The 12,633-nt window shown below is 48.5% G+C and overlaps 1 protein-coding gene across 4 annotated transcripts in view; it reads right to left on the bottom strand.

Moving 5' to 3' along the window:
* DNAJB2 (DnaJ heat shock protein family (Hsp40) member B2) overlaps positions 1 to 12,633 on the bottom strand; it is a 2,030,098-nt gene that overhangs the window by 1,548,135 nt on the left and 469,330 nt on the right. For all 4 annotated transcript variants that reach the window (XM_044075865.1, XM_044075867.1, XM_044075866.1 and 1 more), the window contains exon 3: positions 5,768 to 5,877. In XM_044075865.1, coding sequence (XP_043931800.1) covers positions 5,768 to 5,877 — 110 coding nt within the window. The remainder of the gene's footprint in view (positions 1 to 5,767; positions 5,878 to 12,633) is intronic.

Here is a 12,633-nt window from a genome sequence, read left to right on the forward strand (position 1 = left end):
ATAATATGTGTACAACATCTGAATCCAATGTATGACTCCTGACTATTGTCGGAAGAGGAGGAGCCAAGCCATCAATTTTAAGGTGTGTAGGGACTGGTGGAATAGTCCCGACTGATGAACCAGTAGGTCTGGTATCTGATCCAGAAACTATGGACCTTCCAGGGCATGTTTCCAAAGATAGGGGAACCACACTTGACGAGGCCAGTAAGGAGCAATCGAGATCATTTTGCTCCCCAAGAGAGATGCCTTTTGAATCACTCTGGAGAGGAGTGGAACTGGAGGGAAGGCATAAAGCAAGCCGGTGGGCCAAGGATGGACTAATGCGTCCATGGGGCTCTTCCCCGGAGCCGGGATTAGGGAGAAGAATTCCTTGCACTTCGCATTCAGAGGAGTCGCGAAGAGGTCGCAACACGGAACTCCCCATTCGCTGAAAATCTGACTTGCCACTGTCATATTCAGAGACCATTCGTGAGGAGAGAGGATTGTTCTGCTCAATCTGTCGGCTATGACATTGGACTTGCCCGGTATGTGAGTAGCCACTAGGAAGCGTTTGGTCGAGACTGCCCATTCCCAAACTCTCATGGCTTCTCTGCAAAGAGGATAGGATCTGGTCCCTCCCTGTTTGTTCAGGTACCAGGCAACTGACATGTTGTCTGAGTGAACAGCGATTACGCCCTGAGGGAGATAATCGTGAAGGGCTTGAAGGGACAGGAGTACTGCCCTCATTTCTAGGATGTTGATATGAAGAAGAGTCTCTTCCGGGTGCCATTTGCCTTGGACTGACCTGCCCAGGGAATGCCCCCCCCACCCCATCTGGGAGGCGTCCGTGGTCAAAGTGGCCGCTGGAGGAGGAAGAACAAAGGGTCGTCCCTAATCCAAATTGGAGGGCACTAGCCACCAGCGAAGGTCCCGTTTGCAAGATTCCGTGATCCATATGAGGTGACTGAGAGGGAGTTCCTGAAAGGACCACTGAGCTGAAAGAAGCCACTGGAGGATTCTCATGTGCAACCTTGCCAAGGGGACTAGAAGAACCGTGGCAGACATGGATCCCAATAGCTGCAGGACCATTCTGGCTGGGGCTTTGGACCTGGGAAGTAAGGCTCGAACTTTATTTTGTATGGTTTGAATTCTGTCCGAAGGTAGACAGACCCGCATTTGGTTTGAGTCTATCTCTACCCCTATGAATCTTATTCGTTGAGATGGCATAATACAGACTTTGGCCAATTGAAGGTGATTCCAAGGGAATTGCCCAGTAAGATAGTGGCTTGTAGGCTCTACCAAGTAGATGCTTGGAGGTGGCAGTTAGGAGCCAGTCGTCTAGATACGGAAACACCTGGAATCCTAGACTTCTCAGGTGAGCAGTCACTACTGCCAAGCACTTGGTGAACACCCTGGGGGCTGTGGTGAGACCAAAGGGCAGCGCACGGAACTGAAAATGACTGCCTCCTAGGCTGAAGCGCAGATGTCTCCTGGACGCTTGATGTACCATGATATGATAATAAGCGTCCTTGAGATCTATGGAGCACATCCAAACACCTTTCTCCAGCAATGGGAGAATGGTTTGTAGAGTGACCATTCGGAACTTGGACTTTCTGACTGAATGGTTTAGGATGCTGAGGTCCAAAATGGGCCTCAAGTCCCCGGTCTTTTTTGGCACCAAAAAGAATCTTGAGTAAGTCCCTAATCCGATCTGGTCTACGGGGACCAGTTGGATGACTCCTTTTTGCAGCAGCTTTGAAACTTCTGAGGCTGTGGTATCCCGTTGACTGGGTGGAGGGTCCGGGATTTTTCTGGACTGAGGGATGGGGTGAGAGAATGGGCTGGAGTAACCTCCGGCGATAATCCGAAGCACCATCGGTCCTGAGTGATCCCTTCCCAGGCCTTCAGGTGCTTGAGAACGACCCCGACTGGCTCCGGAGCAGCACAGCTGGGCAATCCCTCAGGGACTATGAAAGGCTGAAGAGCCACGAAAGGACTCGCGGTCTCCAGTATTGCGAGGGCCTCTGCCGCCTCTGGGACGGCGTCTTCCGGATGAATTTCCCCCTCCTCTGCCTCTGAAAGGGGAACCTTCCTGCTGAGAGGGGTAAGGCTTCTGAGATCTACGGAACCACATTTTCCCTCCTCTTTTAGCCTTGGGATAAGGCCGAAAGGGAGTGGAAAATCGTGCCCCTACGGCAGTCAGAGTCTTACCCTCCTGTTCACAGCGGGTTAGTGTGTCTTTTACCTTGGGTCCAAACAGAGAGGACCCATCAAAGGGGGCGTTGGCAAATGAAGACTTAAAGGCCTCCGCGAAATGACACAGGCGGAGCCAGGCTTGTCTACGTAGAGCAATGCCTGTACCCGCCGCTCTACTCGCCCCTTCAGCCGCATACGAAATGAGCCTCATGGACGAGTTTGAAATGGACATTGTAGCCAGCTGAGAGCCAACCGTCTGGGCCAGCTCCTCAGGCAGGTTACCCAAGAGGGTATCGGATAGCTCCTTAATCAGATCCCTCTGTAATCTGGTAAAGTGCGTCAGGTAGTTCAAAGACCTCAGTGTAAAGGCCGCTGAACTAAGGGTGCGCTTTCCATACCGATCCATGCTCCTAGACTCCTTATTAGGAGGATGGACGGACGTAGAAGCCTCTGCTACATCTTGCTGGGTAGCAGATGCCACCACCAAAGCATCTACAGCCACACCTTTAGTAAGGAACTCTCTATCAGGGGGCGCAGAGAGAAATTTGTTCGGACGAGCAGGCACTGGTTCCACAGAGTCTGGGTGTTCCCACGCCCTCCGACAGATCAAATCCAAGAGCTCGTCGAAGGGCGGAGACACCCAGGAGGCGGAGGGCTGAGCCCCGAAGGCCTTCAGAAACACCGACTCATCAGCAGAGGGAGGTTTAGACTGCCAGCCGCCTCGCTGTTTTAGGGCTTCCAGGATGTCTGCAAAGGAGACATCATCCGAGGATGACTTAGGGGACCCCTCTGCATCATCGAGATCGGTGTCGGATGTCAAAGGCTCATCAGGGGAGTCAACGTGCTTCCTCTTGCACGACCTTTTCCTGGGGGGTTCTTCCGAAGAGGCTTCAGAAGGACCTCCAGGAGGGGGAGAAACCCCAGCGGGGGTAACCTGAGGCCCGGGGGCTCCGCTGTCTAAAGACAGGGGGACTGCCAACGACCCAGTCTCCGTATGCAGGGAGGTAACTGGGGAAACCGTGGAGGTAGCCAAGGAAGATTTGGCTAAAGTGCTCCTCATAGCCCTGAAGGCGGGACCATCAGAATCCTGGGAGGGTCCCACCTCCGTGGCCACGACAGTGGACGGTACTCCCGCCGCCGACGCACCAAGAGGGAGACTTGGGACCGAGAGCATCAATCCCGAAGCCTCCCCCCCAGGGCCGAAGGAAGATGTACTGAACTCCGACCCAAGAGCCGGAGTTGGAGCAAGGGTCGGGCCCGACCCTAACACCTCCACAGGTTCCACCAGCACCGGCTCCATCGGTGCCGAAGCTGTTGGAGGAAAAACCACAGTAAGGGAGTGGACCATCGGCTCCGAAGCCAAATGGGCTGGAGCCGAAACAAGCTTTTGGAACACCGGAGACTGGAAGAGTCGAAGGAGCACCCTGTCGGTCTGAATCAGACATCTTGGATGACCTACAGGATACCGATCGGGCCCGAACCGATTTCTCCATCAGCTCCGAAGGGCTCGGGGACCGGCTCCGAAAGGACTCAACCACTATCGGCTCCGAGGAAGGTTTCAAGGAAATTTCCCTCGGTGCCGACAAGGACTTCGGCTCCGAGGGGGAAGAGTCTGAGCCGGTAACCCTGATCGGCTCCAATATCAGTGGAGCCGATGAGGGTGACCCGCCTCTCGATGCCCCAGACCTCGGCTTCGAAACCAGAGGGGTCGAGGCTGGAGGCATCGAGGCAGACCGTTCCGACCTCGGCTCCGAAGTCCGTGGAGCCGATGGAGAAGTCTGCTTGGATTTTTTAGCAGTCGGTTCCGACTGACTGGTCGGAGCCGATGCTTTCTTCTTTTTAGAAGGAGACGGAGAGGAAGATAAAGCCTCCTCGAAGGAAGGCTTGATTAATCCCTTGAGGATTAATTTGTTTTTCCTCTCCTGGAGGACTCTTGAAGAGAACGCGTGGCACACACTACACGACTCTTGCAAATGCTTAGCACCTAAGCAATAGACGCACGAGGCGTGGTCGTCTGTTATGGACATTTTAAAACCACACCTCGTGCATTTCTTACACCCGGAGGGTTTGTGTTCTTTCGACATAACTGCTTCGCCAAAGAACCAATAAAGGCGAAAAAAACACTAAACTTTTAGTTAAAGACAGTTCAATACAACTTTAACAAAAATTATATATATATATATATATATTTTTTTTTTTTTTTTGAACACTAACAGTAAACAGTAAACAGTAAACTGACAAAAAAGAGTGAAAGATAGAGAGAGGGAGTCAAGACCCTCTAACTTAAACGGGTACTTGAACCAAGAAATTACACAAACAGTAAGTAACAGGGGAAGGCCCCTCTAACTGAAACGGGAAACCTTCCCTGACTAAAAAATTCACGAATTTAGTAACACAATTTCACCAAACACACTAATATAACGACAATAGCTGTTAAAACAGCTTTTGGGTTCAAAGAAAGGAAATTTGTGACAGGAAAAAGCCTAATAACTAGTACTTAGCCCAGCCAAAGTTGAGACCACGTCTAAGCTTGATAGCGGCAAACAAGATCTGGGGGATTAGTGGTGGTGCATCCTGGGATAAAGATAGCTCAGCCAATTAGAGGCCTCGCTCTATAGCATAAGCGTGCCGAGTCGGAGCCGAGGGATCGGCTCCGAACCCATCAGTTCAGAATGTAGGCGAGATAGGATCACATAACATCAACAGATATCTAAAAGAAAACCCTAATCTGACACAAAAAAGGCAAATTAATAAAGTTATACAAGCCTGAGCCAGTAACCATGAACCTCGCAGCTGAAGCGGCAAATGAGATCTGGGTAGCTAGCGCTAGGCATCATGGGATAAGGGAAAGCCTCGAGCCAGTAAACAGCTCTTGAGCTATAGAAGATGGCAGAGTCGGAGCCAAGGATCGGCTCCAATCCAGATGGACAACTTAACATCCATATTTTCAGGTTATTTATTCCTCTCCTATATACGTATATATATATATATATATATATATATATATATATATATATATATATAGATGTACACACATATATATATATATATATATATATATATATATATAGATTATATATACATACATACATATACACACGTGCATGTATAAATATATTTATATGCATAAACATATTTACATATATACTTATATACGCATACATATATTCGCATACATATATACATATATATATATATATATGTATATATATACACATACATACACTTTATAATAAAAATACACACACACACACACACACACACACACACACACACACACACACACACAGATATATACATAAATCACCCTTCATCTTTATATCTCTTACAACTCTCTCTCTGCACAACAGCAACAGCACTCTCTCCTAGGCTAGATAAGCAAAACTACTAATAACTTTTGTAAATTAGGTTTGACCAGAATTAGTAGTTATAAACAAAATTAAATGCTGCATTAAACTAACCCAGATTTTTTTTTTACTATTTTAGCTGTTAAAAATACAGCCTTGTAACCGTTACAACAATGACATCTATTAGTAGAAAGCACACACAAAAACAAACAGGACTGTTGTAAATAGTCTGTTTCTAGGCTTACTGTCTGAAAGGACTTCATATGCTTCTGCTATCTCTTTAAACTTCTTTTCTGCATGCTCCTTGTTATCAGGATTCTTGTCTGGGTGCCATCTTAAAGCTTGCTTCCTGTACCTAGAACAGTTAAGAATAAAATGTGAGAGGCAATCCCAACTGTGGGAAAACTATAAAATAATGGAAATTTCCCCCACATCTTCCCCAGATACAAATGAATTACATCCAAATCACAAATGATGAAATACTGAACTTCGAATCATATCATCATCCTATTTACTGCTACAAAGTTTACTTTTATTTAGAGCATTTCATTATGACTAATCTTAGTTTCTCTGATTCATGCCTTCTCAAAATTTTACATCAGGTACCATTATGGAATGAATGACCTCTCAACCTGCAAATAATAAAAACAGGAACAAAGGCCCTTGAAAACTAGGTGCATCCAGCTAAAAATCTGGAAATCTAATGAGCATAAAATTTAAATACCAAATGGCACATAACTCTTCCTGCTTACAGTAAGAAAATACAGCTGCATAAGAACTTACCATAACAATAGTTACATACTTACCATACCTTGGTATCTGTGTTATCCTATTTCATTATTCATCATGTCTGGGTCTTGGATCCGATGCTGGATCTGATTCGGCATTTTACAGAGCAGATTCAAGGCTCGAGCTCCTCCCACTCCTATAATCCCCTTCTACCATCTAATCCTCAGATCAAGTTTGCTGACCAAGGTAGAAAACAGGGCACTTGAGAAGCTGAAAAGGCATAGCCAATAACATCATTAGAACTGTGAGAGGCAGTAGCTCAAGGGCCTGGAACCCCAGCCACTCCAGAACCACCAGAAACCAAAGAAGGGGGGGGGGGGTTGGGAAGTGATGAATGATAACACATGCCACATTATGGTAAGTACGTAACTATTGATCTGATGTTATCCATTTCATTATTCATCACGTCTAGGTCAGAATCCCCAGCTACAAAGAACCTCGGGCAACCCTAAGGAAGGATGTGCCAGAGCACAGTGGAACCAAAGGACACACTGCTTCTAGAGATCATGTCCAGTTTTTAATGAGTGACAAAATTGTGAAGAGTATACCAAGTGGCCACAGCACAAATTTCATCTAAAGACATCCTGGAAGCGAAGGCCGAAAAAGTAGCCCATGACCAGAGAGAATGCGCCTTAGGAGGGCGAGGCAGCTGTATGTTCCTTATAGGGTAAACTAGACAGATACAACTAGACAGCCATTTAGAAATCATTAATTTAGAAACCGCTTGGCCACACCTGCTCAGGGAAAAGACCACTAAAAACTGGTCAGATTTTCTGAAGGATCTAGTCTGATGTAAATGAAATTATAGCTGCCGATAAACATCCAATTTGTGGAGAATATAATGTTAAGTTGTCAATCTCGCCTTCATTCTTGCTGGATGGGTTCGGAGCCGAGGGCTCCGACTCAGCCTATTACTAAAGCTCGAGAGCTATTTTTACCGGGTCGAGGCTATCCTATGTCCCATAAGGCTAGGCATGATATACCCAGATCTCGTTTTCCGCTTCAGCTACGAGGTTGCGTCTTTTTGCCGGCTCCAGGTTGTATTAATATTTTTCTTGCTTTTAGTCAGCTTTTTGGGTTAAAAATTTAGCGATAGTGTTTTATAGTTACTACCCTTTAGATCCCTGCTTAGGATTCCCTCTTAGGTAGTTTTCGATACAGTTATTCCCCTCACCTAATAGTTGGGCCCTTGGCCAAACCTCTCCCATACTTATTTGTCTGTATATGTATGTGTGTGCCTAGTTAAATTGTATTAATAAGTGTGGGGGTTTTTTTTTGTTTATTCTGGTCTGTTGCAACCTTTTTGTGTGTGTTTGGCTGATTGTGACTAGACCTCTCTGAGTTGTCCTTGTCTGCCAGTCATCCTTGTTTCAGGATGTCGAAAGACACTAAGGTCTCGGGCTTCAAGAAGTGTGACTCGTGCTGTCAGAAGATGCCTGACAGACTGTCACACTTCTTGTGTATATTGCTTGGGCCCTCTGCACCTGCAGGACTCTTGTTCTGTCTGCCATGCGTTCAGTCCAACAGTCCTGCAGGAACGCAGAAACAAACTTATTTTGAGAGGCTTGTTAAAGCCTGAAGGTTCTCCGGCTAAGCCTTCGTCGGGTAAACCTTCCAAGCCCGCCAAACCGTCAGCTCCATGTTCGGAGCCGTCGCCGAGCGGTGCTACTACTACCACTGCATCGGTTGCGGCCAGAACCGATGATTCGAGGCCTCAGTCGGCTCTGACTCTGCTGTCGGAGCAGTCTTCGAGCAAGAAGCATTCCAGGTCTCCTTCCCTGGAATCTGTCCATTCGGCTCCGAAGTCTCCCTTGTTATCGGAGCGAAGTCACAGGTCCCATTCCTCTCGGTCTTCCAGGCTGTCGGACCATGACCTCGAGAGGGTGGTTAGCAGACTACTTAAGTCGCAGGCACTGGCCCAAATGTTGCATAGCCCTCCTCATCAGGCAGTGGCTTTCACTACTCCCTCTTTGATTCCTCCTCCAACTCTTCCTGTGAGTTCGTAGCCGGAGATCGTAAGGGTCAGGACCGTCGGAACGTTAGAGCCAATACCACTCCTTTCGCCACTCTCGTCAGCTCCGATCTCTTCCTTGGTTCCATCCTTGGAGGGATCCGGGCGCCGGGACTCTTTCGTCGACTATGAGGGGGTGAGTGGCATCGGACCCTTGTCTGACCCAGTTCTCCCTCTCGGAGCTTCGGCGCAGGTGAGTTCGGCCCCGACATCGGCCTCGGAGCCGTCCCTCTCGGTGCCGGGAAGAGTCCTTGTCTCTTCGGAGTGGGGACCCCCTTCCCTGCCTGATAGGGGTGCCTTTGAGGTCATGAGGAGTGTGCTGGCCCCTGTGCCTGCTCCACGGTCGGCTCCTTCGGCTCCTCCCTCTATGGTGCCTGCTTCAGTCTCTACCTGCTCTCTCAATCCCAAGCGTGGAGAACCGACGCTACAGGTAGCCCCATTGGGCGTATCCTCCTCTTCCGAGGCCTCCCCTGATCCTTCAGGGGAGCCCCCTCGAAAGAGAAAATGCAAGAGGAAGCATGTAGACTCCCCTGAGTCAGTCACATCGGACACTGACTTGGATGACTCAGAAGGGTCCCCAAGGTCCCCCTCTGAGGATGTCTCTTTTTCTGACATACTGGAGATTCTTAAGTAGAGGGGAAACTGGTCTGCCCTTAACCCTTCTGAGGACGAGTCGGTGTACCTGGATGAGTTCGGTTCTCGCCCTTCCAACTCCTGGGTGTCTCCGCCTTTCGACCCGCTCATGGATGTGGTGGCTCGAAAGGTGTGGATGGCTCCAGATACTATGGAACCAATTCCCCGGAGGCCTACAAAATTTATTACAACCCCTTCTGACAAGCAGCTTCTAACTAAAGGCGTCCCTGTTGATGCCATGGTGCTGGCAGCAGCCACTAAAAAGGAGTTGGCTGACCCTTCAGTACCTGTCCAATCCTCCTAATAAGGAATCTAGGACTATGGACAGGTATGGCAAGCGGATGTTTTCCTCAGCAACCTTTGCTATGCGGTCGCTGAATTATTTGTGCCATTTCACCCGTCTCCAGAAAGACCTTTTCAAGGAACTGGGTGATACCTTACAGGACCCATCGGCTGCGGGGTCTCAGGAAAAGATAAACTCTCAGCTGGAGACCCTAAACTGTATTGTCAACTCCTCCATGCGGTTCATTTCCTATGCAGCCGATGGAGCGAGTAGGGCCGCAGGCACGGGCGTCGCTCTAAGGAGACACGCCTGGATGCGGCTTTGCAATTTTGCTGACCCCTTCAAGGCGTCCTTTACTAAAACCCCCTCTGATGGTTCTGCCTTGTTTGGACCTCAAGTGAAGGATACATTGAGCAGGTGCGAGCAGGAAGGCAAGACTCTCTCTTCCGTAGGAGTCAGTTTTTCTACCCCTTCTAGACCATACCCTAAGGGTCAGAAAGGTGGGAAAATGTGGTTCCGCAAACCTCAGGGAGTACTGCCTGACACACGTGGTGAGCTTCCCTCCAGAGGCAGAGGAGGGAACAATAATAGACGCCCGAGGGCAGGGTCCGCAGAATCAGGGTAGCAGAGAATCCTTCTCTGACAAACCCTTCCAGCACCCCTGAGGAGCTGCCCGACTGTCCACCTTCGGAGGCAGTCGGGGGAAGACTATCACTGTACCCAGAAGCCTGGCATTCCCTCACGCAAGACAATTGGGTACGGTCGATCATATCAGAGGTTTACAAAATTCCCTTTATTCATACCCCACAACCGCCAAAAGGGCCCCTTCCAGACATTCCACCCAGTCTGAGGGATCAAGCAGCACTAAAAAATTGAAAGCTGCTAGAAAAAAGAGCCATCCAGCCAGTCCCAGCAGACCAACAAGGATCCGGAGTCTACTCCAAGTTCTTTTTGGTACCAAAAAAAGACAGGGGACTGAAGACCTATTTTGGATCTCAGCAGGCTGAACAAGTCTGTTCAAAGAACAAAATTCCGGATGGTCACGCTTCAGTCCATTCTACCCTTCCTGGGTCAGGACAATTGGATGTGCTCTACAGACCTTCAGGATGCGTACTATCATATCAAAATGGACAGGCGCTCAAGGAGGTTTCTCCGCTTCCGGCTGGGAGCCAGTCACTACCAATTCAGAGTCCTGCCCTTTGGCCTCACCACAGCCCCGAGGGTGTTTACCAAATACATGGCAGTGGTTGCGGCTCACCTGAGACTAAAAGGATTCCAGGTGTTTCCATACTTAGATGACTGGCTCCTTACTGCCACCACCAAGCATCAGCTACTCCATTCCAGAGATTATACCCTCCAAATTTGCAACGAGCTAGGTATCTCTATAACCACCGAAAAGTCTGCCTTGTCAGTCAATTACCTTCATAGGCGCCGTTTTAAACACTGTCGAACTGTCCGCAAAACTGCCTGTACAAAGGATTTCAGACATTCGAGGTCATGTTCAAGTCCTACTACAAGAGAGCAGAGTCGAGGCCAGATTCATACTAAAAACCCTAGGTCTCATGGCAGCAGCTATCACATTACTTCCCCTAGCTCATTTTCACATGCAGATCCTGCAATGGATGCTGTTTTCCCAGTGGTCCTTTCAACAACTTCCAATGTCACACAGCATTCTAATCACTCAGTCATGCAAAAGACACCTTTCGTGGTGGATGGTCTCCCTTCAGGTTCTTCAGGGCAGACCCTTTTTGTCCTTCCTCCTCCTGTGGCTACTGTGACAACGGATGCCTCCCTGATCGGGTGGGGTGGGGGGCATTTTCAGGGCAGGACAGTCCCAGGCACATGGCAGCCTTTCGAAAGCCACCTGCACATAAATGTCTTGGAAATAAGAGCGGTACTTTTAGCATTGCAGGCCCTTCAAGACTCTCTACCCACCGGGACTATTGCAATTCAGACAGACAATATGTCTGTAGTGTGGTATATCAACAAGCAGGGCGGAACCAGGTCCTACCCCCTATGTCGAGAAGCACTGTGGCAGTGGGCGATCTCTTCTCAACGGTTTCTGGTAGCAACGCATATCCCCGGGAAGTCCAACATCATAGCGGACAAGCTGAGCAGAGCCATTCTCATGCCCCACGAGTGGTCTCTCAATCAGCTAGTAGCGGAAAGAATCTTCAGGAGGTGGGGTCAGCCTTGCTGCGATCTTTCTGCAAACCCTCAAAACAGCAAGTGCCCAGACTTCTTCACCCTCTTCCCTCTCCCAGGTCTTCCCCCCAGAGACGCTCTAGTCCACGACTGGCCCCGGGGTCTTCTGTATGCCTTTCCCCCTTTTCCCTTAATTACTCAGCTAATCCAGAAAGCAACTGTTTTGAGATCCAGAATGATCCTTGTTGTCCCTTACTGGCCTCGACAAATTTGGTTTCCATTCCTGCAACATCATCTACTAGATCAACCCTGGCATCTGGATCCAACGCCAGATCTTCTGACACATCAGTCGGGTGGGCTGCATCAATCTCTCCAATCTTTCAACCTCACAGCTTGGTTGCTCCACTTCCAACCCTAGCCAGGCTTCCCTCAATCTCTCATTCAGTTCGTGACATCATCCTTGCTTCACACAAGTCTACTACCAGAAAGACTTATGCTAGCAAATGGAAGCGTTTCTCTGTTTGGGCAGGGGAGAAACAAGTTGACCCTTTTACAGCCCCTGTCCATACAGTCTTAGACTTTTTGGCAGAACCTTTTCAAATGGGATCCTCTTCAGCCACCATCAGAGTTCAGTTGGCAGCCATTGCGAATTTTCACGTTGGATTGTCAGAGACCTATGTCACACAAACTTTGGAAAGCCTTTCTAAAAGGAACCCTCTTACTTAGGCCCCCGGTAAAAGATCCTCCCCCACCATGGGACCTAAATTTGGTGCTGTCGTCTTTAATTCTCCCTCCCTCCCTTTGAACATGCGGCTTCCTGTTCATTAAAGTTGCTCTCTTAGAAAACTCTGTTTTTAGTAGCCATCACTTGAGCGGGAAGGGTATCAGAGCTTCAAGCCCTTTGTGTTCGCCCTCCTTACCTTGTTTTTCATAAAGATAGAGTGTCACTTAGGACTAATCTGTCCTTTTTACCCAAAGTACTCTCTGAAAAAAAATCTGAATCAGACCATTGATCTTCCTGTTTTCTTCCCACTTTATACCAAGTTACATTGTCTAGACGTTCACCGTCAATTACGCTTCTACCTGGATAGAACCAAGCAGATGAGGAAATAGGAACAGCTCTTCCTGTCTTACGCGGAAGGGAAACCAGGCCTGCCAGTTTCCAAAGTAACCTTGTCCAGGTGGTTGACCTCTGTTATTATGTTGATTTACCAATTGAGGCATAAAGAGCTCCCTATTAAGCCCAGAGC

This window comes from Protopterus annectens, chromosome 6.part1 (assembly GCF_019279795.1).
Source record: "Protopterus annectens isolate FY-2018-M chromosome 6.part1, PAN1.0, whole genome shotgun sequence".
NCBI lineage: Eukaryota > Metazoa > Chordata > Ceratodontiformes > Protopteridae > Protopterus > Protopterus annectens.